This window comes from Scomber scombrus, chromosome 3 (genome assembly GCF_963691925.1).
Source record: "Scomber scombrus chromosome 3, fScoSco1.1, whole genome shotgun sequence".
In the NCBI taxonomy this organism is placed as follows: Eukaryota; Metazoa; Chordata; class Actinopteri; order Scombriformes; family Scombridae; genus Scomber; species Scomber scombrus.
The window spans coordinates 28,127,297-28,154,614 of record NC_084972.1 but is presented as its reverse complement, the minus strand read 5'-3'; the positions used below and the strand labels follow the sequence as shown (position 1 = coordinate 28,154,614).

Below are 27,318 nucleotides of genomic sequence, written 5' to 3'. Positions count from 1 at the left end.
ATGAAGATTTGACACAGTGGATAATATAACAACCTTTTAAAATACAACACATTGTTAAAGATCCTTTTTGTCTTTTGGCGTCTTACAAAAAGCAGTGTGTAGTCGGGGTCACATTTCACAAGTCTATAAGTTGTTTAGATGTTTAGTTATAATAGTGATTTTTCCCTCTAAACTTCTGACATGGTGTCATTGAGTAAATGTGCAAATGATGCAATAATTCACTAAAAATCAACAGATTACAGAAAAAAGTCCAAAAGCTGAAAATACATTTGTGTATCAGAAGTTTCTCTTCTTTCCTCTGCCATTAATCATCTCACCACCCCTCACACTTATCTGCTGACCCTTTGGAGGACTAAACTAGCTAACTGTATATAAAGTAGTGTAAACTAGCTCCACCTCCAGCAGCTACAACAGTAACATGCTGCTCTAACACTGATGCTTCACTATTAATAATCCAATGATGTCATATATAATAATATATCAGTCAGAGGACCAAACCAATACTTTAACTGTAATACTGCATACTACATCACTCATAATACTGCAGTACTTTTACTGTAATACTGCATACTACATCACTCATAATACTGCAGTACTTTTACTGCAATACTTTAAAGTATTGCATCAAGCACATACTTTTACTGTAATACTTTAACTACATTAAGCTCATAATACTTATGTACTTGCACTGTAATACTTTAACTACATCTAGCTAATGCACTTTAGTTGGGTGAATCATGCAAGTAGTTTGTTTTACATTGCTGTCCTGGTACTTCTACTTAATTAAAGGATCTGAGCTTTTCACAGTTGAACACTTATATAATATACTGTATTTAATGCATGCATGTGCAGCTCTGCTCGGTTGAGTCACGTGTAATTTTTCTGACGACTGCTCGGCATGGTATTGCAACATCGAGGCTCCGCCCCTCCCGCCGGATGACGACACCGCGGTAGGAAACAACAACGAAACCAAACACACCCGCAGTCAGTCCGGCAAAAAAAAGTCCTAAAGAGACGAGCAGGGTCCGAGGAACCGGCAGACCTGAGGCTCAGACAGACAGGATACCAACACACACTCACCAAGACAAAGACGGAAGATTTCTTAACTCATTTAAAACAAAGTCTCACAGGAGGAGGACTCTGTGATCCGGCTTTGTTCGCTTCAATCTCCGGATACAAAAAAAACAACAAGTTTCTTTTTTTCTTTCTTTTTTAAAATAAATCAACAGTTCAAGTTTGTTTTTGTTCTGCTTTTCAACACCAAGGTTTTTTTTCTATTTTTTAAAAAACATTTTCCAGACCACATTTTTCTCCACAACTTACTAAACTAACAGCTGACTGACGGGTTGGTTAATTGCGCAACATAGGAAACAAGAAGAAGGACGTCATCACCGGATAGGCAGCTCCAGTATTCCCATTAACAGAGCTGCTGGTTCCAGTTTGAGTACAACTTTTTTTTTTAAAGAGAAAAAGAAACGTTTTTATGCCATCAGCAACTTCTTCTACACACCCATACACACAGACCATCAGCTCCAAGCTGACTCCACTGGGTTTCTACTGAGTCTACTGGATCTACTGGTTCTCTTGTTTACCTGCAGTCCGGACTGGTCTGTCTGTCTGAGGAGCTCAAGGTAAGAAAACTGTCAATTCAAACTCTTTACTTACCTCAGTTTAAAAAAAAGCAACAACACAATACACAAATAGTCAACTACAAGTGAAAGTAAAAGTAGAGAAGTTTTATTATCAGGTAATTACAGTGCTGATAGAGCAGAGTGACCTGTGTGTTTCCATTTTAGATTAGATTAGGTTATTTTTTGACTGGTGTATAAACATGTAACAAACATCCTTATTCTGGTTTTGTATGAAAATGTTTTATCTTTATAGTAACCAGTAACTACAACTCTGTCAGATTAAATGTTGTAAAATGTAGGGAAGATGTATGAAGTGACAGAAAATAGAGTTAAATACAAATAACTCAAAACTATACTAAAAAATACAGTACTTTCTTACTTTGTACCTCAACTGAGAGCAGCAGCTGGTCTAGGAGAGTCCAGAATATTCTACCGAGCAGAGTGTATGGATATCTAATGTAGTCCAGAAAGGATCTAAACTCAGGCTCAACTTTAAGCATCACATTTCACTCATGATCTTGGAAATAGTTTTACTGCTTGCTATCTCCTGTTTGGGGGTCTTTCAGCTGCATCACATGGCCTTCATCAGCAGATGGAGATTGCTCAGTTGCCCTCCAGGTGGATTTGTTGACATGTGAGCTCAGTAGTTGTTATGGCTTTAAGCTTTTAGGACTTTTTAATTTTACATTTTTATATGTTTTGATGAATATAATGTGTAATGAAGATGAAAGCCCCAGAGAAAGCCAGTAAGTGGACACTGAGCAGGTGATTTTTTCCCCCTCAAAACTTAAATTTTCAAGGTCAGGAATAAACTTTTATGGGTAACTTTAAAGTTAACATGGACAACTCAATGATGAGTGAGCAAATTCTGTCCTCCCATTAAGAAAAAGCTATTAAGTGGACCTTGACTCTTAAAGGTTTAGGTGGATGGACGATGACCTAAATAAAGGTTTTTTTCCCCCTAAAGCAGAATTATTTTACAGATTTAAAATACTCTACTAACTTAGTGTGCAGTGTAAATACAAAAATAGTGAATCAGACTTAATAACAAACATTGAAATTAAAGGATAAGGAGCTATGAATAAAACATGTGGATATTCCTACTTCTGCCACTTTTTAACACATGTTAATAACAGTGTCTTGGGACCTGAGAAATAACAAAAACAGTATAACTAACAGTGCCAGAGTAGCTATAGTGAACTATGACATATTTAGTCTCAAATAAATCAAATCATGTATGCTTTAAATTTTAGAAATAAAACAGTTGATTAATCAGCATAAAAACGTAGTAAGTGGACCTTGAGTAGGGATTGTTTTGTCAAAACTACTTTTTTAAGGTCAAAGATTAGTTTTTTAATGATTACTGAACTCTAGTGAACGACATTGGACTTTAATAAAGTCTACTCAGTAGAATCCACTTAACTCCACCAGCAGCTGATGATGGTTTGAAGTCACTGTAGTACATTTACTCGAGTACTTTACTTAAGTACAGCTTTGAGATATGCAGTTAATTAATCAGCACGTGTTTTGATATTCAATTTGTCTTGTAAGTAATTTCTTAACCTTTGTGTCGTCCTCCCGGGTCAAATTGACCCTGTCTGTTTTGACTGCTCCTTCTTTCCTCCCTTCCTTCCTGCCATCTGTCCTTACTTCCTCCCTCCCCCCTTCTCTCGTTTTCCTCCCTTCCTTCTTTCCTTCCTCCATCATTCCTCCCTCCCTCCTACCTTCCTTCCTTCCTTCTTTCCTCTGTCCTTCCTTCCTCCCTTTCTTCTTTCCTTTCCTCCCTTCCTTCCTCCCTCCTTTCATCCTTCCCGCCAGCCTTCCCTCCTTCCTTCCTCCCATCCTTCCTCCCTCCCTCCCTCCCTCCCTTCCTTGACTCGAGGACAATAGGGGGGTTAAAGCAAACATGTAAAGAGGTTCCAGCTACCCAATATGAGGGTTTGCTTTTTTCAGTTTTTCATAATTAAAAACTGGATATTTTTTGGTTGTTGGTCAGAACAAACAAAGCATTTGAGTGTTCTAACACCTAATAGATACATTTATTGATTGATGAATGAAAATGTGAGCTTTAAGGTGTGAATGTCAATATTTTAGTCAGAGTGCAGATTTCCTCCTGAGACCAGAGACCACACAGATGTTCACCACAGTCAGATGGAGTTCAGCATCTGGATTTCACAGTCTAACAAAGTCCAGAGGAGTTCAGGAGTTCATTTTTTTAAGTTGTCAAGTTGTTTGATTGTGAAACTGCAGTTAAACAGAAAGTGATGGAGAAATCCCCCACAGAGCTGCAAAGATGAGACATCAAACAGCACAGATTCACTGTGTGTGTGTGTGTGTTAGGAGATGATGTTACCTTGGTGATGCTGTGACTCAGGGTGTTTCACCAGAGTGAAAGCAGCGTTGGCCAACAGCAGGTTTCCACACAGCGTCACCACAGTGACTTCAGGCACTAAAATAACATTATAAAAAACACTTGTGTGTGTGTCTGAGTGTGTGTCTGAGTGTGTGTGTGTGAGGTAGGTGTTGACTGTATTTAAAGCCTGTTTAAACTATAAACTGTTGTGCTCTGATGCAATGATCTGAAAGCTGAAGCGTCTGTCAGCTTACAGGAAGTTGCATCATGAAGCCTATAGACACGTTAACAGTGTAACATGTGGCAGAGACACAGAACACTGTTAGATATATAAATGCAACTCTGCTCGCCGTATGTGAAAATATTACTGAAGAGGGTTTAATGAGTGGAAGGGGAGGGGGGAACTCGGCTGTGGTGTCACCAACAGAGGGTGCTGCAGTGCAGAAATTAAACAGCTCTGCAGGGAGGTTAATAAAGTTTATCCAGTCATAACAGGTCAGAGTCTCTACTACAACCACTTTAAATCAAACTATAACCACAAAATCTTAAACATGTAAACCTTAAGGCAGTTCCCATACTTAAATCTGCACTGTGGTTACTATTCCATATAAATTGGCCTTGCGAAACCAGTTTACACAGTGCTCATTAAGCCTATCACTTCCAGATAAATCTCTCAGTATTTCGCAATGTATGGAGTCCCGTGCTGGCTGGATGAATGCATACTTTGCGTGCTCTATGTTTGTAGCTGTTCTGAATAGTCAAACTTGAAGGTGGCTTCAAAAGTAGACTGTCGAAGAAGCGATAGTCGTTAAAACATAGTGAAAAAAGTGCACATTTTCAGTCTGATCCCATGGAAGTCATTCATAGTGTTGCACATAAAGAGAATAAAAGAACTGGTCCGGGTTTCCGAAGCTGGTCAACAATCTGACACTTCTTTTGAAGTATACTGGCTGCTTTAGTAGATCATCACAAGACCTGCTCTGCATATGTATGGTTGTAGACTCTTAGTGTAGAAAGAACAAAAGACAAGCAGCAACAATACCAGTTGACCTGTGCAGTCTGTTATTTTGCATCTGCTGTTGTTCTTCCTCTGTGTATGTGGATGATTTCAGTGTCCCAGAAATAGGTTAATACATTTTGTCCAAGACCCAGAAACATAATCTGGTTAGGTGCACGGCATCCACTTATCTTCCCCAAACATCTTGCCAAGTTGTATTTTTAAATCCGTCCCTTGTGAGTCTTGCACACATCTGTAACACCTCTGGAACCTCTTTAAATTACTGTGTTGGCTGAAACATTCTCCGTCCGTCTTACGTTGTAATGATCAGCCCTCCAGAGTGAAACAATTATATCCCATCATTCCAGTGTTGCAACATCTGTCACATCTTGTTGAGTCCAGCTTGCTGACGGGTGAAGTTTGTTTGAATGCAGATCTCATCCCCGCTGTTCTCATCCTGAGTTCATAGAGGTAGCGGCTTTTCATTACAGATGCTCGTGCTGACTAACTGCCTCTGAATATCCTCTTAAGCAGTCGCTGCCAGCATGTTGTGCGTCAGAATTACTAATTTTAGTTTTTCTTTGCAAAGTTACTTCAAATATTCCCACTAAAGCTAGCTCAGGAGTAGTTGTGTGCAAGAAAAACACATTTGTGAGTCATGTTCTGCACTAGTCTGACATCATTTCCTGTTTTAACACCTCCTGCAGTTACAATAAAAATGTAAACATTAATTAACCTGATGATGTCACCTGTCTCCTCCAATCACAGATGAATATGGGCACTGCCACAGCAAGATCTCAGGTGTGTCTGAAGAGACTACTGGATGAGCCCCAGGACAACTTGCCGAAATTTAAAAGAGTGTGCCTGGCCCCGCCGCCTCCCACCACCGGCCTGTCACCATGCCTCAGACCCAAAAGCCCCAAGTCCAGTCAGAGCCAATCCCAGTTCAGAGTCGGACCGTATTTCCTGTTTGAACGTTGTGAAGGGGAGGAGACTTACAGGGCTGTGCACACGCACACACAGCAGCAGTACACTTGCCAGGTAACACACACACGCACACACACGCGCACATGCACACGCACACGCACACGCACACACACACGCGCACACACACACACACACACACACACACACACACACACACACACACACACACAGCCATTAATACCTCTGATATTGTTGATACTGCAAAAAATACTGCTAATACTAACAATAATGCTACAGATAATGCTGTAATACTACTGCTGATAATGCTAACACCGCTGAAAACACTGCCATTAATACTTCAGATACTGCAAAACATACTATTAATACTGGGGAAAAATACAACTGATACTACTAAAAATACTGATACAAAAATACTACTAATACTACAATATTACAGAATACTGGTGCTGATACAGATATTAATACTGCTTATACTGCAGAAAATACTCAAGCAATTGCAAATAAAAAAAAACACATACTTGCACTTTAAAACTGTAGCAATAGTAACCATGTTGCTAACAACTCCTCTTGGTTGTCATGGTTACAGGTACTACCTCTACGCGGTTACCAGGAGAGGTTGGCTGCTTACGCGCGGCTCGGTCACCACGACAACATCTGTGGCCTGCTGGACGTCGTGATGGGCCAGGACAGTGTGTACGTCTTCCTGCCTGGTCACCATGGTGACATGCATGCTTATGTGCGCAGCAGGAAACGCCTGGGTGAGGAGGAGGCGGGGCTCCTGTTTGCTCAGATGCTGAACGCTGTGGAGCACTGCCATCGCCACGGAGTTGTACTGCGAGACCTGAAACTCCGCAGATTCGTCTTCACTGACAGATACAGGTGAGACGGACAGATGCTGATAATAATACTAATGCTACTAATATTTCTTTTTTCACTTATGATTTCAACTTCGTTGTACATCTACAATGACAATAAAGACTATTCTCTAGCTCTAAAATAATACTACTGATAACAATGACAACTTATCATTAAAATACTACTGTTGAGGCTAAAAAAACTGACACTGATAATACCACTGTGATATAGCTGTTACTACTAATAGCTCTGAAAATACTAATAATACAGTTTATTAAGAGTATTATTTGCAGTTTTAGTAGGATTACACACTGTAATTTCCCAGCTTGGGATCAATAAAGTATATCTATCTATCTATCTATCTATCTATCTATAGATCAATGAAAATACAACCAATTTGACTTGTTGTATTTCTAATATTACTAATGTATGACTAATACCTCTACAAGTACTACAACAAGTACTCATTTTGTCACTAGTACTTGTGATACTGCTGTTTCAGTTGAATTAAAGTCTGACTGGTGTGATTTTCTTCTTGCAGGACTCGTCTCGCTCTGCTCGGCCTCGACGACTGCGTCCTCCTGCACGGCGACCATAACGACGACTCTCTCACAGACAGACACGGCTGCCCCGCTTACGTCGGCCCCGAGCTGCTGGCCAATGGGAACGCGTCGTACTCAGGGCGTGCCGCAGACATTTGGAGCCTGGGCGTGTCCCTGTACACAATGCTGATTGGACGATACCCATTCCAGGACACGAAGCCCGCCGCGCTGTTCGCCAAGATCCGCCACGGAGCCTTCAGCGTACCCAGCTGGTTGTCAGCGCAGGCAAAGTGTCTGATCAGCTGCATGCTCAGGAAGTTGCCCGCAGAGAGACTGGAGGCATCTGAGCTGCTGATGCACCCGTGGCTGACCAATCCCTTCACGCCACGTCACAACACACACACGATACATCACGGCTCGCACAAAACACTACAGAACAAACAAGAGGACGATGACCAGGTGGTGCCAACATGGACTGAAAAACACTAACGCACAAACACACAGGTTTGTACCTCTATACTTGTGAGGACCATCAAACTCTAAACTTAACCATCACAACCAAATTACGCCAACACTACTTAACATAAACTTGATTATCACGTAAAACTGAAAACTAACTCTAAAATCTCAGTAAGCCCTCTGCTCTGACAGATGAAAACGACCTCACTCCCATAGTCAAAAACTCAAATTGGTCCTCACAAAAATAGACAAGCAAGAAAACAAACACACAGAGACAGTATGATCCTGGATTACTTGACCCTCAGGTGCCTTCAACTCTCTGCGGCTGTGACTCAGTTCAAGTCCCGCCTGCGAAAGCGTGTCCTCCAGTGGACTTCAGGTGCAGTCAGACCAGATTTCGCCACATGAAATCTACTCATTCACTGTTGCTACAAGACAATAACACAGCTAATATCAGCAAAGTTGTAAATTATTCATCTTCTTATCAGCGATTTTACTTTTATAGTCACGTATCAGGAAGGACTCCCTCCTTCTCTGGTACTTTGATTATTTCACCACTATTTCCTGGATTAGAAGTCAGTCCCGCTCTTCCTCATAAACTGGCTTAAAATTAGAGAAACTCCGAGTTTAAACAGATTGAACTATGACTGGAGTTGGCGATGTCAAGTTTACAACTGAAAGTGAATGCATCTCGCCTCATTCCTCATAGAAATAAACAAGGAGCCAAATCTGGTCTGACTGCACCTTGAGGCCCATTCCTTGTCTTCCACAAAGTATTCACTCTTCAGAGGATTCATAACAGAGTGACCAGTAACCGACATAAACCAGAGCTAATGGTGTGTTCAATGGCAGTTTAAAATGATAAATACGTCAGTCTAGCTTCTCACAGTGTGTCCAGGATGATGAACAAACAGTGCACTTAATATTCAGACTTATTATTAACATCTAATATCTTCTTCATTGGTCACACTTGAGAAATAACACCTGGTTACATGATCATTTATGACTGAAGGAGTCGGCCTGAACACAACGTTGGTTTTAAAAAGTGGAAAGTCCATACTACATACAACTTCTGAGCAGGTTTTGAGTATACAGTGAGCAGAAAAGTTACAAAATGAACTAAACCAGGCAGAATGTGTCCTGAATACAGTGTATTTTTAAATGAGCTGATGATGGACACTATTACCCCAAAGAAAACAGAGGAGCTTCTCACACTTTAAAAAAACATTAAACGAAATTTTGCTTGGTGGTGAGACTGCTCCAGCATTTAAGTTGTCCAGAGCAAAGTCGCACTTTGTCACACAATCAATGGAACTATCAGCCTGTTGATTGTGAATAAATTAATCTGAAAAAAACCCCAAAACATTAAACTAGGTGATTGTTTTTGCTGTTTTTATAGTGCCACCTTTTTTTCCTGACTTTGTTCTGGAGACCATACACTGCTTTTTTTTTTTGTTGTTTAAAAAAAAAAAGGTCAGAGCACCTGACTGAATTTCATTACAAGAGAAGTGCAATAGTTTCCTCTCCATTTGTGAAGTTCAATTGGCAGTTACTTTCCAAAGTTACAGTATGATTAACATCAAAGGTTGCACGTTTTGCATTATTTCCTTTTAGTATAAATGATAAATTATGTTGATTTTTTTTTGTACTTATTGGTGAGATGATATACAATAATGATAAGTATGTAGTATGGATTTGATACACAGCTACCTTCTTTCTCTCAGTGTTTACACTTTCTGGTTCCTCTGTAGGATTATAAGAGACGGATGGATTAAAAGAAAAACTAAATCTACAACATTTACTGAACAGTTTTTACTGTGATTCAGCACAAAGTGGTCGACAGTAACAATCTGCAGTGCGACATAAAAATAAATTCATCCTCTTCTGATGATCCCACTTTAAAGGAAGCTCAAAGACGCCACGATGGCTAAAAATACTTTTCAGGCCCTTTTATCTCCGGCTCCAAACTTAATTTACTGATTTCCTCTAAATTAAGTTTTTGTAGTGACGATAAAAAACTGTTATCATAAAAAACGCTTTACTATTTTGTTCCACGTATAAATAGTTTTCTTGTGACACGACTTCCCTGAATAACAAACATGTTCATCACTGTGATAACAACAGTTACATGGAGGTTTAATTATCCTGGGACATTTTGTTCTCGGGGCTGATAGGACCGTCATGACAGAACTGGCTCGGATCGACCATGATCCCAAAAATAACAGCGCGATTCATTTTGTGATCATGAGAAAACTATTTCTGATGTGGCAACATAACAGCATAATTCAATTCAGGATAACAGGATAAAGGATCTGATGTAAGCGCCATGTGTTGTATCATAATAAGAAAACGATGGAAGTTGTAATCTTGAGATAACCGGATTAAAATTATTCCTGATGCTCATCTTTGGGTTCCCACTGACCGAGGCTGACCAATCACTGTCAAACAGACTTGGAGCCAGCCAATAGGATGCCTTCTTCTGAACGTGTGACCTCAGTTACAGCTGCTGAAATAAATAAAGATGTTTCACAAACTGATCTGGTCTCAAACTGTTTTTTTATTTGTTATTTTATTCAGGATATATTTTATTATTGGTGTTATTTATTGCAATCATGTTCTGAACCTCCATCACCAACAGCCCAGTTGCTTTTTATATTTACATGTTTCTCTCTTTCATATTTAATGTTATACTCAGACATTTTAGTGCATGGTTGCCTTAATCTAAAGACATCTCTCTTCAGTTTTAAGGAAATGGTTTTAAATTATTCTGCAATCAGTTTACATCCCTAAAAATGCAATAAAATCTAAACTACAGAGAGGAGAAACAGCAGTTCTGACTGTTGAATATACAGTAGGAGAACATGAACAGACAGCAGCAGTGTTCAAACCTTCATGTTTTTTTTTGTTAAGTCCCTGTTCCCACTTCAGTCAGATGCTGACTTCTTTCTACTCCATAAATTTCTCTCCAACGTCCATGTTATCAGAGAAAAATTTGACACAGTTTCTGTTTAGTCCTCGTCGTCTTAAACATCAACTCAGCAGTCAGTAAAACTGCCCCCCCCAATGGCAGCGGCCAATCAGGACCCAGTATCAGTGTCCATGTCGTCAGTGTCGTCACCCTCCGAGCGGCAGATCTCCTCCAACGCCAGCTCTGATGGACAGGAAACAGGAAGTGAAGAACATGAGTTTGCGTAACTTGAGAGCTCTGATGGATGAGACATTGTGTAGCCAAAAGTATGAATACACCTGAGTAAGGTGTACATTCTTGTTAAATTGATTCATTCATAACAGGCTGCTGACTCAGTCTTAAAGCCACAGTATCACGCTTCCCTCATGTTACACAATGCAGTGAGGGTTACAGATTTTAAATTTGAGAGCAGCAGTATAAGATCATCACCCATGACTGGCCAATAACTGTTAGTTTAGGTACCAGAATCTATTAGGAGGGTAAAAATCTGGTGCATCTCTGGTGTAAAAGTGGCTTGATAACACAAACCTTCAGAGAACAAATGCAGAGATGCTACATAATGCTAAATTTAGCAACTAAAAAGACCACTGAGTGATACAAGTCAGCATCTTTCTTAGGTGACAGTGATTGACTGATCACAGTGTACAACTGTTTCATGGTCATAAGAGGCTGAAGTTTGATAATCACCACCTGGACGTGTTTTACCAGCTGAGTCTGCATCAAGTTGAATTTATATTTAGATATTAGTCAACTGGACTCATCCTAGTATTACTAATCTGTTTGCATCAATGACTCATCAATGAGTGTGGAGCCATAGCTTTGCCTCTTCTTCTAAAGGTTCATTTATGTTTGATCTGGTGTGTTTAGGTGTAAACAGATATACTACATATTGACTATTACACTAAATGATGACGTAATTCTAACAGTACATTCAAGTTTAACCACACTTGAACTTGCATGGCTGCTTCAACAGTCTTTAATGACTCACTTTTTCCATCTCTGTGGAAAAATAAAATGACGAAATTAAATTTTACAGTTTCTAAGCACAGTACGTGTGTGTGTGTGTGTGTGTGTGTGTGTGTGTGTGTGTGTGTATGTGTACCTTCGCTCTCTCTCAGTTCGGGGATCTTCCTCAGAGTGTCTCGTACAGCAGGGATCACCTGGTCGTGCATGTGCAGCAGCGGCCTGCAGCTCTCTGAGAAGCCTCTGTGATGCAGCAGCAGCCAGTGCAGCAGCAGCAAACACTCCCTGAGCAGAGACGCTGCCGGACTGCGCCACCATGGCAACAAGGGTGTGGAGCCCTGCGGAGGGGGCGGGGTCAGACCTGAAGGAAAGATAGTCAGTTTAGGATGTGACACACACACACACACACACACCAGTTATTTAGAGTAAGTGCAAAACAAATTTGAGTTGCAATCAAACATCGGGAGAGTCATCAGTGATTTTAGAAACTGAATGGTGAGCACTTGACAGCAATCACTGATATTTTTAGAGGCTGAACAATGAGTGCTATTCCAGCTACTGGTCAAAAACAGCTTTACATCAACGTCACTTTTCACCAGTGCACTAATAACAGAGGAGAAGGAGGCTGGAGCATGACTGACCTGTGGAGTCCATTGGTCCCTGACAATCACAAAGATCCAACCACTGACGATGGAAAATAATCACCACTGTCTGAACGATCTGAGAGTGACACAAGGAGGGTTGAAGAAATAATTAGTGTCACTACATTTAAAGATCTGGGTCAGCGTGTGTGTGTCTGTGACTTACCTCAGCATCACACTGACAGCTGCTGTGCTGGCTGGTGGTCCAGCTCTCTGTTCTCTGAGTCATCAGTCTGCTCAGCAAACGAACAACCTGTAACACAAAAACAACAACAACTCTGTGAGCAACTAAGTAGCTGTTATTAAAATAATGGCTGAGCTCTAAATAACAGCCTCGGTTTGTCCCAGGCTGGTAAAAACATTTAAAGGCTAATTGGTCCCTAACAGACTAATTTAAGTGGAAGGCAGAAGTAACAAAAAGCTGCACTTACCTGCTCAATAAAACTGTTGGATTTTACTTTTTAAAAGTTTTTGACAACAAATATGAAAGTGAGATCAACTACAAGCTGTTGCATGTTAAAATACGGTCATCACAATGCCATTCCACTAAAGGTTATAATCTAAAACACACTGGAACTTTTTAGTACAGTTTAGTTGTTACTGTCTCCAACATCTGTGGGTCTTTTCACCTGTTCTGAGCTTTGATGAGCCGCTTCAACAGCTGACTGAACTTTTAAAACATGATTTACAATGGCAGTTAAAGATAAGAGGAGTCTGCCAAACAACACATGAGTCTGTCGTGTGTCTGCACTGCTGCCTGCAGTGTGCTGCTTACAGTTTTACTTAGACAATTTCATATGTATGTGTGTGTGTGTGTGTGTGTGTTACCTGCAGGTCCAGCAGAATCTGGCCTGTGTGTGTTGCCTGGTTGACTGGTCTGTTTCTGATGAACTGGAACAACTTCAGGAAAACACACGGGTCTGAAGAAAACCAAAGGTTAGAGAAATTAGTGCATTTGTGAGGTGAAACAAAGACATTAAAACAAAGATTAAAGAATAGTTCTATCATATTTTAGTTATCTTTCTATGTCAGGTCTTCGATAGCTAAATAGGATTTCCCCCTTGGAGATAAGAGTAGGACAGCTAGCCTTCCCTCTCCACAAAAAGCTGTGACCAAAGTAGCTTTCACTGTTTGTAAATAAATCTTTTGACACCCTTGGACAGTCCTTAAAGCAACCATTTTGGGGAACACTAACTTACTGCATACATGTCATTAAATTACAGATAATTTCAGTTCAGTACAGTAACAGATATGTAGCAGCGGGCAGAGGCTCACCGTGATGAGAGCAGAGCTGCCGAGCCAGGGTCGGGTGGTCGGCCATGGACATGAGGGCAGACACACACTCTGAAACTGTCTGCAACTTGCTGTCTGCTGACACACAAGCACACACCACCTGCAACACACACTGCAACCTGAGAGAGACAAGCGAGAAAACAGATGAGACCAGCAGTGGAAAAAAAAAAAGTCAACACTGAAAGGATTAATTCATAATTTCATTCATTTCTACAATAAAAACTAAACATTATTAGCTGAACTTTCTCTAAATCTCTGAGTTTCTGGACTGTTTGATGTATCACTTCAGACTCTGAGAACCAACGCGGGACATTTGCCATTAGTCAAACACAATTTTAAGTAACTTTATTGTTACTCATCCATCATCACCAGAGATCATTTCTCAGGAAAGAGTGAGTTGTTCAGATGTCAGCGTGTGTTAGGAAATGTCTCTTAGAAGACAGAGAGAGGGAGAGACGTTTTTTAATCAAACTGCACTAATCAGGTTTAAATCAGGGTGTGTACTGTTCTTACAAAATGTTTTTTTGAGCAAATGAGCCGTTAATATTGAGAAACTTCTGCAAGTGATCTCCAGTTCTTCCCCTGCAAGCTCTTCATATATTTCATCATTTATTTCTACAGTCATCACAATAAAATCGCTGCAGATACAAGTATTATGTAACCAGTGATAGCGAATGGAAAATTCAAAAAACGCACACACACACACACACACTCCCTGCTAAGCCACTCCTCTACCTCCAGTAGTCCTCCACTCAGGTAAGTGTTGCATCATGTGTGTATGTGTATGTGTGTGTATGTGTGTGTGTGTGTGTGTTTGTGTGTGTGTGTGTAATCCTGTATTAATTCAAATAAAGCACGTCTGTGTGTCACGAAAAGGGTGTATCATTGTGGGTTGAGTCCACCTTCATTGTTTTCTGCAGCACTTACAAATTTTAGGAAAAACTCAAACACTCTTCTTTTGTTGGTATCAGCATGAAAACATGTGGTGAACTTGGGAATTTATCATTAACTGATAATTTATAGACTAAACAAATAGAAAACTACTGCTGAACGGTGATAATAATCATCAGTTGTAGTCACAGTACAGAGTTTACAGTTTAGAAGTGTGTCAGCCTCTCACTGACTTCTTTTAATGTTTATTATCGTCATATCTGCAGACTGCTGGTCAGCTAGATTGAGCTATTCACATTGAGTAATCTAGAGTGTACACACCTGGAGTCACGACAGTCACGTAAACTGCAGCATGTTCATGTATTGTGCAACTTTTCATATCATAGTTTATGGGACTGCCATGACTCAAAGACAGCCATTACTTGTGTTACTTTCTGAGTAAAAGTGATCTTTTTCTCCATGTTTTAATGTGCAAAAACAAAAGATTCACATTAAATCAATACATTACGAAGCCCTAACTTAATGTGTGTATGAGTCACACCTGTCAGTGTGTGTGTGTGGCATCTTCTCCGTCAGGACACACAGTATCTTCATAGCGCTGATGACAAGCTCTTCCCTATGTGAGCCCCCACCGCAAAATCCCACATCACAAAGCCGCAACACTGTCCGCAGCAAGGCATTCTGGGAGAGTAGACCCACACCTGCAGCTGAGTGGTCAGTCTAAGACAAGACAGAGGGAAGAGGAGGACTTAATTAGAAAATAATGTTCAGGAGAAAAAATACTAATTCTAAACTCACCATGATATTATTATTTAAAACAAACAATATGTAGTTTTAAACCACAAAGTTGATAATGCTGCCTGTGCCATAATGTCAGACTCATTGCTTTTCTATCCATACCTTGTCGTCTATAACATTACTCTGACTCCCTTTTGACAACACAGCCTCCACCACCTGAGGAGCAGGGAGAAGGGTCAAAGGTCAACATGGCATATTAAAAAACAACAACTAAACAAACAGATGATCAGCCAAGTCTTATTTTCTTTAATCAGTTTGTTCAAAGTCACAATATATCAGGATAAACCCCTTCATGGTTGTTTGTATCACTACTGTTGTGTCATCATCACCTCGTCACTGTTGGCCACCAGCAGGTAGAGGAGCCTCAGAGCTGCCAAACCAGTGTCCTCCAAGCTAAAACCAGTCAGACCATTCTCCTCCAGTCTCCCCAGTCCAGCAGCAGCATTACAGCCTGCTGGGAGAGAGCTGCCGCCTGTAGAGGCTGAACCGCTGCTGCCGGCGGACGTCGAGTGGAACGAGTCCAAAGCCTGAATGAGCCGAGACAGGTGGAGGTCCAGGAGAGGGAGGAGGAGGACGGCGCCGGGACATGACCTACACACACACACAGACACACACACACACAAAAGGTATTTCTCATATTTATGCCATCCCTTCACAGCACATGCTTCATACAGGTGAAACCTCTTCTGCTGTGAACAACACCAATAATATGTGTTATAAGAATATATTTTGTTCAGACTTCAACAAGTCAAATAGCATTTATATAAAACGTGACATATAAACTAACATCAATTTGAAGTGACATAATAAAGGCCTGCTCTGAATTCTCAAGAAGTTCAGTTTAGGCTAGTTGGCTGTACAGATATGAAGATTAATAAAACTCAATAAAAATAAGTAGTGTGCTAAATGGTTAGATGTTTTCTTTTGTTGAAACATAATATTTTTCTGAAGTCATGTTGTGTCATTTGTTTTTCACTGAGCTCTCAGTCACTATTGCAGCGATGTTGCTACATCTGAAGCTTTACCTGCAGCTGAGCCAGTGTGGGAAAGGTATATGACTGTGTAGCTTTCACTGTACAGACTGATTTCAATAATAGTTTCAGCATTTATTTCAGCTCTGTCTGCACTGACAAATGTTGGCATATCAGCTCAGACAATCATTATTTCTGACTGCTGTGAACCTGGAAGACTCAGCAGGACTCTGTGTTGCTGTGAGCTGTCAAGTCAGAACTTATTATATTTATTGGGGGGTTTTTCCAACGATTTTCATGTTTACTTATTACATTTTGATGTGTTTGAAGATGTAATATACAAATGTAGTTCATGAGTCAAATGTGTTTTTGTATATGGTGAAAAGTGATTACCAGTGTACAGAATAAAATTGGAAATAATTACTTTTGAGGTATATTTCAAATACAGTGAAGCAGTAATTCTCAGTGATGAGCTTTAGGCAGTGAATGCAAGAGCAGACATATCAATGTAACCTACAGTTTACAGTAATTGTGTAAATATTTAGTAATTACCATATTTCAACACTGCTGCTGTTACAATATTTGGCCACAAGAGGGCTCTGTTGTCCACAGAGTTGTAATGGTTTTGTCATTGGGGATTTGTCAGTGAGCAGCAGATATGTAAACTTCATCAGTCAGTCTACCTGTTGTTTCTGCTGCTGGCTGCAGCTGCTGGTCGGCTCTGACTTAGCATGTTGAGTCCTGTCACAGCCAGACTCTGGACCGGACTCAGAGCAGCTCTTGGAGCTCCGCCTCCACCGCTGCTGACAGCGGCTGTAGCATCAGTGTGGAGAAGAAAACCTGCAGGCAGTCCGCTGAAAACATAACATACAACACGTCAGTTTGTGTTTTACAACATTTCAGCTCCTTTGTGGTCGAGATGTGACGTGATGTGTAGATGTGATGTGTACTGTTGGTAGTACTACAACCACGACTGTTGTTCAAATTAACATTACTATGATTACTCAAGTCAAATTTATGTTTTAAAAAAGGTTAGGAGGGACATTACAGATCATATCAAAAACTTACTTTACACTAAAGATTTTTTTCTAAAGATATGTATTTTGGTGAATTTGGTACCACCAGGAGATGATTGATGGTTGCATTGAATGACTTTAACAGGCACATTGAAGATCTTAAAACTAACATCTGAATAAAAGTCACATTTTTATTTTTGTGACTGATGTAAGTTTAAATGTTTTCTAGATTTCTAAAACAATCATAAAATGATGTGTTTACTCCTTAACCTCATTAATCCAGGGTGACAGTGGGTGAATATGAATCCTCTATTGTATTTTGGATACTGTGCTGCTTAATCGATACAGCTGAGTATTAAATACCCTGCTCAAAGGACTTCAGTGATGGTAATGAAGAACGAATAAGTGATGTTTTTTTCACTTCCTGCTTGATTGGGTTAGGGTTAGATTCCAGAGTGATTTTGTTGCACTGGACAAAGGCCATTTCTCTCTACTGCACCTTCGCTCTAACTTCTACAGGACTGTATCAAACACATTATTTCACCATCCAAGTCGGAGGGACTTACCTGGATGTCAGCTTGATGTCAGTCACACTCATAGACAGCAGGTGAGAAAGGCCGAGGCTGCTGGGAGACAGAGGCTGCTGCAGCAACAACCCCAGCAAGAAGCCACCTGGAGGACAACACGAAGAAATGCATACACATAAAAAACATGGCCAACCAGTAAGTTAAAGAAAACTCAGATTTAATGACAAAAATCACTCCTCTCATGAGGATAAATCAATCAAACATGATCTGTTAGCACTTTTCACACAGGTTAGTTCAACCATCAGGGCTTCACAAATTACAAAAAAGCTTTTAATGACAACTAATTGTAATTGATTATGACTGTTTTGGGTAAATCAGACAAGAGAGAATTAAAATAGCCTGATAGATATAGAAGTGTTCATTAGTCTGTGTTTGTCGCTCAAAGAGAGAAATGGTCAGACTTGACTTAGTGAGTGACTTTAGTTAACAAAGATATTTTAATTTAAATGTGCTGCATGTTTGTTTTTTTATTGACCCTCATATAGCAGCTCTGCAGGTTGACTGACCTTGGTGCTGCTTGTGTGCAGGTTTGATGGACAGGAAGGGGTCTGGACGGTGCAATTCGTGTCGGTCACCAGATCTGCTGCTAGATGCCAATCTGTCTGCTGACACAGACAGAGACACACAGATACACACACAGACACACACACACACAGACAGACACACAAACACACACACACACACACACACACACACACACACACACACACACACACACACACACACACACAGTTCAATAATAAAAACTCTCACAACAAAACAATAATCACGTCAGTTTCACCACAACAACCTTCATGACATCATCATGTCATGTGACCCACCGTCTCTCCGTGTCTTCCCCGGTGTCTTCACTGGTGTCGTTCTGGATGTGACCTGCGCTCCAAACGTCTCCTTGGTGATGAAACCGTTTCCTGTTGGAGAGGAGAAGCTGCTGCCGCTCCCATGATGCACCTGGGCAACACCGCTCAACACTTTAGGACTAAAAGGAGAGAGAAGAGTCTGTTAGATCAGAGATCAGCAGATGATAATCAATCATTCTGATTTGATGTAATGAGTCAGTTTCATGTACGTCAGTGTGACTCATGACTGTAATGCATGAAGGGATTAACAATCTTCCTCTTGTTGACCTTACATAAATACCAGACTTCCCTGAAACTGGCTCAAACATCACATTCAAGGACTTCCAATAACTTACAGATCCAGTTTCTCAGACAGTGAATAAGACATGTGCTCGACTAAAAACAAGATTCTGTTGAAATACCCATTGAGAAACATGTCTGGTCCAAGACTAGACTTAATCTCTGTCTTGGAAATCACCCCTTAATGTCTTGTTGCATTAAATCTGAGAAATCCACGTAGGTGTGTTTCATGATAAGACATGACAGAGAACTTGTGCTGCTCTGTTGATCTATTTGTTGTCTTTTTATGATTGTGTCTAAAGTTTGTGGTTTTGTCCTTCACTCATCAGTTATATTAACTATTCAAATTAGTTAACCACACATTCAAATATTTCCACTTTGTGTTTATGTACTCTAGCGATGGAAAATTGATCAGTGGCTGATATATCATCATCATCATCACCAACTGATAAATGAATATAATGGAAATTGATAATTGATATTTGCTACAACAACACTAAATGGCAATTTTCCAAATTGTTCACAATACGAAACTCCGGATGTAAATCTGATGACGCTACATTGACTTTGAGCAGGAAACAGCTGCACTGTGACATTGCTGTTTTACCACACTGTCATGCTTTTAACCCTGTTTAGTTGAGCTGAAAATAATCACAGTACCAGTTCCCCAGAGTCCATGGTCATGTCTTCAAATGTCTTGCTTTGTCCCACATACAGTCCAAAACCCAAAGATATTCAGTTTGCAATCACATAAACACAGAAATCGTCACACAGGGGAAACTGAACCCAGAAAATGAGTGGGGCTTGTGCTGAAACATGACATTAAACATTTAATCGATTATCAAATTAATTGTTAGAAATACTGATGATGACTGACCTGTTTCTTGGCAATGGAGAGGCGGTTTTGTTTTTGTCTGAATTGTGCAGTTTGGTCTTCATCTCATTGATCTCTGCTTCTTTAAACTGCAGCTCTGACTGCAGAGACTGAACCTGCATATAGACAACACGTGATTATCATGTTATTCTGAGGATTACATGTGCTACATGTGTGTATTCCAGATCCTCACCTTCTTGTTGAGCTCCTTCTCCTTGTCACTCTGCTCTCTCTGTCTCTGTGCCTCCAGCAGCATCTGGCTCTGTTTCTGTGTCTCTTTCTCATGCTGAGCCGCTTTCAGAGAGTCCCTCAAGACGCGGATCTCCCCGCTCTTCAACACAATCTCGTCCTCCACCTCCTTCAGCTAATTACATACACACAACACATAAACACACATTACTAACGCCAGATAATTTTAATCCAGCGTCTGTTCTCAGCCGGTACAATCACTCCTACAACTGACTTTAAATCACACTGATAGTAAATCTCTGTTTGAGAAGACTTGCACTGTTATGGCTCTCTGTTTTGGTTATGCAGTTTTGTTCCCAGCTCTTCTCCTCCTGGGTGATTTCTAACAGCTTTCTCTAAATCTGCCCTGCTTGGCACTTTCTGTAAAGCTTTATAAAGCAAGACAACAATGAGTCTCACCTTCCTCTTCAGCTCTGCATGCTGGGCCTCCAGACGTCCGTCTTCTCTGTCCGACCCAAACTGCTGCTGCCGGTCACCTGAACACACAAAACAACCAAGATTAACTGTGAACAATAACAGTAACAGATGTTTGAACTTCACTTTCACATCTGCTTGTTAGAAGATGCTGCAGTGGTTCTGCAAATTTGAACAGTTTACAAGTAGAGCTGTATTAATACTGTATGTTATACAGCAGCTGAGTAAACAATGCAATTTATACATTTTCTCTTATTTTTCTATAAACTCTCCTTTCAGCCAATATCTGTATTTTCATTACATTTTTTGACTCATAAGACTCATTTTCATTCAAAGTGAAATATGTTCATCTTCAACAGATGAGTGTACACCTCTGTTTAGGTGTGGTTCATCGCCTGTTAGCCTCTTTCACATCTACACTGTGCTCACATTGCCTCTAAACATCACTTAACAGTAATACAACTCAACAGCAGCATTCACCATAATTACTTAGAAATTTGAGTTTGTGGCATACTGTTAAGAGATTTGTTATTATCTTTATGAAAACATTCTCATCAGTGGAGATTACCATTAATAATTATTAGAGACTGAAGTAAAACATTGTTGTTCATTTCTTCCTGCTTTAAATTTGATTAAATTCTTTCTCCCGAAGGACAACACTGTTATCTGTGCCTATTCAAATTTAATGTGAGTTTCAAACACAAATTGGCTCTTCACATACAGTGGAACAGACTCTCTGTAGAAGACTTAGAGCCAAAACGCTATACTTTTCTTATTGTAACACACAACTAAGAAGTTTTAATAGGAGAGTCAGTGTTGAGAGCCCTTCAAGAGAGGGAATTCACAGCTACAGTATTTTGGATTCAGCACCTGGACCGATAAAACTGAACGTGTTTCATGCGCCAAAGCAGTGTTTAAATCACTGCCTTGGTACATATGATGCAAGTGGAGGAATAAATAAGTAATCTTCTACTTTCAGAGTTTATTTTCACTGCTGCTTCAGTCCACAACAATATCATAATTTTAACAAAAACACAGATACTTTGTGATGGATTATCTCTCTGCAGGTTGATTTAAGTAGTAAATATCAGTAAAATCAGGGACTGTAAGAGAATCGAGCTACAAACAGTAGCTTAGTCAATAGGATGAAATATGGAAATCCACCAGGTTTGCTCCTTTAAAAAAATACAATATGCAGGATTTTTCGGTTGCTGTTTGTAATCATTCAAAATGTGCCCCTCCTCTGCAGCTTAACGACAACAAATCAGTGAATCAGATAAAAAACAATTAAGTTATTTTCTGATTGTTTCACGGCTACATTTTTATGGAGCCCAGAACTCACACCCTGCGTGAAGTTATTGGCTGGGGGCTACACGCCCACTGCCCAAAGGTTGACACCCAAAAATGTCCCGAACACAGCATAATAATAATAAAATACAAGCAGAGGCAGAGTCTGCAGATAAATGCACTACCACACAATTAAAAATAAAAATATAATCCTGCATAGTATACCTTTAAATGTGCACATAAAAAAAGCTCTGAACTCACTGAGAGGCTCCCTGCTCGATATCCCAGCATTGCCTCTTTTGCTCGTGAACCCAAAGGTGTTTTCTCTGCTCTGATTGGTTGTGGCTCTGCTCTGAGGTTTGCTCTGTCCCGCAGACGATGGCACGGCTGTTTTAGACCCGAGCCCCAACGCAGGAGCCGAGGTGATGGCCTGCGAGGCGATAATGTCAATCTCATCCAAGTCGTCTTGAGTGAAGTCCTCGTCATCTCCAAACGGGTCATCGAAAGTCCCTGCTGTCGCTATGTCCTGGTTCAGGCCTCGGAGGCGTTTGGTGGGGGGACAGTTCATGCTGTTGTGGAGAAAGAGGAGAGAAACAGACAGATTTACCAGCTGACAGGTCTGATCTGTGACAGCCAAATATAACCATTGGTTTACAATATTGCTGGTGTAGCATCATGGCCCCTTTTTATCAAGCATCTCGTAGTAGGAAATCTGTCCAAAAACCAAGAGTGATACCACTTTGGTCATACTTTTAAGCAGTTCTGGGACTTCATCTGCTGTTTTTAAATTACCGCAATTTGCATGAATGCAGCCGGTTTCCAAGCACGTTATGTTCAATGGTGGGAAAAGACTGAATCTGTTCATTACTTAAGGATATATAATAATGCTAAAAGTTGTATTCATTACTGTATAAACAAGTGGTCGTGATTAAATCATCACCGTTGCAAAGCTGCATTTGTGTCCAAAAAAAAGGAAAGGTTGCAAGGACCATGATTTCTGCAGAGACAGCATTGAATTCTCATTTGCATCCTGCACAGTTTCAAGTATATTAAGAGTCGCTTTTTATAGACCTGAACTGAAATAAGTCAACCAGGAATGAGAAAGTTATAGTATGTGATTAAAAAATGGGTACAACAGCAGTGTGTTTCTGCTCTGTTTAGGCCACAGTGACAGTGGGTTGTTTGTTTATCGCCAGACCAAACCTTCTAAACAAAGTTATTGACAGGTATCAGGTCCTCTGGGTTTCCTGTGTTACCTTTTGTTTCGGTGTTGATGCTGTTGCTCCTGTTAGCTGTGAGCTAAAGCTAAACAACTAGCCAGCCAAAGGTGATGCTAGCCTGCTTAGCTAACAAGGCTCAGTCCGTCACAAGTTTTTCAAACCCGCGTATCATTTTATCAAAGCAGCGTTAGTAGTGTCTGATAGTGATACGACATTAAACTGTGATATGTATTAAAAGTTTAACCAGCAGCTCAACAACACGAAGTTAAAGTCGGGATGAAAGTGTGTTTTTTCAGCCCGCTCCGCTGCCCGCTGATGATCCGACCAATCAGAGCACTGCTGCTGAGAATCCGACCAATCAGGACCGTGCTCTGACAGTCCGACCAATAAGAGCTGCCCATGCGCTGGCCTGGTTGCTGTACGGGTCCCCATTGAGGACAAACTATACCAATTGAAAAACAAAGGCTTTAAAGGAGTAGTTCAACATTGTATCTACAACTGCTCCAAAATGATATTTTCAAATCAAGGCTACTTACTCTGTTTTGTCCGTTCTACACTATCTTTATCTGTTTTGTCTGTTCTACACTATCTTTAATCTGTTTTGTTTATTAATTGTACAGTGTCATCGAGTGCCCAGAGAGGCGCCTACAAATAAAATGTATTATTATTATTATTATAATGTCCATTAAAATATTAATGTGAGTTAGGCGGCAGATAATCTTACAAGCAGAGTCGTATAATATTATTGTGCTATAGTGTATGGCAGAAACTTCACTGATGATCTGAGTTGTGAGTGAGTTGTTAATTTGTGTAGTCTCACTTTCTTTCAGTTGATTAAATGCAAGCAGCTCTTACATAGCTACAGGGATGTGAATGCATATGCATGTGGCCCACAGACCACAGCATTGTACTCTTTCATCTCAAGCAAGCCATACATGAGTAAAAAAGAAATCCATCTCAAACAAACAAGATATACAGTGTGTCCATAAAGTATCTTTACAATTTAACACATTTATTACAAAAGCTAATGAATAGACAAATCTGTGGAAATTTAATCATTTAATACACCTCTATATGGGCACCATTAGTTGCACGAAGCACATCAAGGCAGTACTCAATTTCTTCCCATGTTCGCTGTAGCATAGCCTCATCAATGGTGGCAATGGCATCAGTGATCTTTTGCTTCAGGTCGTTGATGTCCTGTATCTTTGTTCGATACACGATACACAAATGCAATGTGATTAAAAACTTTGATAACCACTGAGTACATAGAACAAATCTGATTAACATATATCTCATCAATTGCTTTTGTAATGATTTTTTTAAATTGTAAAGAGACTTTGTGGACACCCTGTATATTAATTTGTGAGTTTCAGAGGTGCTGGTGGGTGGATGTTGCTTCCTTTGGACAGAGCAGCCATGCTGTGTCTTCCCTTTCAGTTTTTCTCCAATACTACCTGACTGTGACTTCTGCCAGTGGCTTCACATTTATTGCACAAATACAGTACTGTCAAACTTCTCATCAAAGAGTGGTGTCAACATTTTTTTAATCAAACTCTTGGGAAGAAAGCAACTCAGCATTATCATAATGTCAATAGTTGTCTTTTAGATTAAATAACAGGATTATTGAAAGGGAGGGCAATCTGAAGAAGTAGTCACTCTAAACGGGACAATAATTGAACAATTGAGACCATAAACTCATTGTTGATGAACCAGCTATTTGGGTTATTTTCTCATAGACTTCTATATAATCAGACTTCATTTTGCAACCACTGGTCTCGCCCCCTGCTGGCCATTAGAAAGAATGCAGGTTTAAAGCACTTAAGCAGTGGCTTCACTTGCTTGCTTCTTGATTATATTCCAGCTCCTTTAAGGAAATACATCTTTCTTTATCATTATGGGAGTACCAATAAGCCTCAGACCATCACCATCAGTCACAATGGAATCAGTAAACATAAGAATGCTTCTGTACGTTATCTGTGGCCACTTCTTCATGTTGTCCTCCCATCTCTCAGTAGTATGAGGGTGTTTTTTACGATGTAACTGACTGCGTTTCTATAAAAAAATTGTCCATACAAAAAAAGAGAGGAAACCTGTCGCATACCACTAAGTCTCACAGATACCAGTTCAGTGAATGGAATAATTGACAGTTGTGTCCTATATCACACAAGTTTTCATAGGACAATGAATAAGATAACATAAATATTCATACAGCACAAAAGAAAGCTGTTCATCACTGGATAGCAACAACTAGCAAGCAGCAACAGTGGAATGCCAGTCGCTATCCACACAAAGCCATGAGACCATGCCTCATACAATCATTTGCCCTCCATCCACCCCCTATACCTCTGATGCATTTATAAAATATCCTGGGAGGCAGGATCTAAGCAGAATTTCACAGTGCTCTTACTCTTTAAATGCGCTGAGCACACACTAATAACAACAGGCGAGTTTATCAAGATTTCGATCAGCTCTCTCTTCTCATCTGGATTGCTGGTCAATCACTGTTGAGAGAGGTTTTATTTAGGAAATCAAACTGAAACAGTAAAAGTAAGGGGACAAAAATGGGATTTTGAGAAGGTAGGGCACATGTCCCTCTTTCCCCTGTGGAAAATACCCAGAATGTGTTAAGAAAAAAATGTAATTAATCAAATTACATCCTGCACACAACATGTTGTGTGGTGAGTAATCTGACATTAGCTGCCACATTGTTTTATGCACATTTTATTTAAAAGGCTGGTGGATGTTAATATGAATCCATGCATGTATTCTCTCTTCATATAGAGGGTTCTTGTGGCTTCTCAGCAACAGCAAGTATGCTTTCCATTTTTAGACAGTCTGTGTGTCGCAGCTGAGGCTGTACAGTGTGTGTGTGTGTGTGTGTGTGTGTGTGTGTGTGTTGCTCTGACACATGCTCTCTCTCTCCCTCTCTCTTTCTCCACCTCCATACTTCAGCACAGAAATGGCAGAGCTCAGAGACAGGCATCCAGATGCACCCGTCATCATCATCATCATCATCACCAACACACACATACACACACAAACACACACAATCATCACCAGCATCTACACCTCCACAGTATCAGCAGTATTCAGCTCCTGTGCACAGATTCAGCTCTTCACATTGCAAAAAGATAATTCACTGAATAAACAAAACGACACACATCTACACATTTGGCGGGCAAGTTGGTAACCATAACAACCGAACAGTCACTGAGAGTGAATCAGATGAAATGAAGCCTTCATACACGTGAATATGTGTGTGTGTTGCTGCAGAGCAGAAGAGCAGCTGTAACCCAATCGGTCCATTTGGGCTGTGAAATATCTCTGCCCAATCAGAGCAAACACGAGCTTGGCAAGTTGAACTCATGGGTTCAAATGCCTTGGAGTGTTAAAATGAAGGTGTGCTAAGCCACTCCCCCTCAGTTACTGTTGCTATGCCTTGTCAATTTTTCTGCCCTCACACTACACATAGGTAGTTTACTGTGATAATGGTAGATTTATCATTAATTCTAGTAATATTCATAGTCATTTTTTAAAATATCCTTTATTTCAGACATAAGTAGATTAAAGCAGCTTTTACTACTATCCAAGAGGCAATTTCCGGGATTGAAAAATGAAGCCAAAGCGGAAGTGCCAAAAATGTCAGTTTCTTGAATGGCCACTAGAGGCTGGCTCCAAAACTGAGTCAATCGTGTACAGCAGAAATAAACATGTTTACAGCCTTTTTGGCTTTATAGCTAATTGTCATGAATGGGGTCTCTCCAGTGTTGCGAAGTGAGGCTATGTAATTACTTGGCAGAATAAAACACATTTTTTCGTTTTTTTCTCTCGCAAATTTGCGACTTTATAATATCAGAGAATATCCAACGTTTTTCTCGTAAATTTGCAACACTATAATGTTAGAAAATATCCCTTTTTTTCTCGTAAATTTGTGAGTTCTTTTTCTTGTAATTTTGCGACCTTAATCTCAGAAATTCTGAGGTTTTTTCTAAAAATGCTACCCCCCTCCTCCAGGTCAGTATTATTATTATTTTTAAATATATGGTCCTAATACACCGTCGTAATACCAAGCAATAGAAATAGATTGGTGTGTGCGCTCTGTGACGCCCCCGTAAGAAGCCGTCTTGGGCGACTGCTTGTATCAAAATCTGCTACTGGAAGGAAAGTCCAACAATATTACAGCAGCAGGAACACTCCTACCATATGAACACATGCTGTG

The 27,318-nt window shown here is 40.2% G+C and overlaps 2 protein-coding genes across 2 annotated transcripts; one reads left to right on the top strand and one right to left on the bottom strand.

Moving 5' to 3' along the window:
- Window positions 1-1,003: 1,003 nt before the first annotated feature.
- On the top strand, window positions 1,004-10,313 carry trib3 (tribbles pseudokinase 3). The gene is made up of 4 exons (XM_062416271.1): window positions 1,004-1,631; window positions 5,750-6,022; window positions 6,516-6,808; window positions 7,326-10,313. The coding sequence occupies exons 2-4, from the start codon at window positions 5,750-5,752 to the stop codon at window positions 7,813-7,815; spliced, it is 1,056 nt and encodes a 351-aa protein (XP_062272255.1). The 5' UTR covers window positions 1,004-1,631; the 3' UTR covers window positions 7,816-10,313.
- A 51-nt stretch (window positions 10,314-10,364) lies between these two features.
- Window positions 10,365-23,327, bottom strand: atrip (ATR interacting protein). Its single transcript, XM_062416270.1, has 18 exons — window positions 23,133-23,327; window positions 22,138-22,445; window positions 20,575-20,651; window positions 20,120-20,290; window positions 19,930-20,042; window positions 18,735-18,892; window positions 18,420-18,515; window positions 17,893-17,998; window positions 16,994-17,164; window positions 15,669-15,930; window positions 15,442-15,495; window positions 15,083-15,261; window positions 13,633-13,769; window positions 13,186-13,277; window positions 12,524-12,610; window positions 12,358-12,436; window positions 11,856-12,077; window positions 10,365-10,936 (listed from the first exon to the last, which is right to left on the bottom strand). Exons 2-18 carry the CDS (start codon window positions 22,442-22,444, stop codon window positions 10,863-10,865), a joined length of 2,385 nt encoding a protein of 794 aa, XP_062272254.1. The 5' UTR covers window position 22,445; window positions 23,133-23,327; the 3' UTR covers window positions 10,365-10,862.
- Window positions 23,328-27,318: the final 3,991 nt, after the last annotated feature.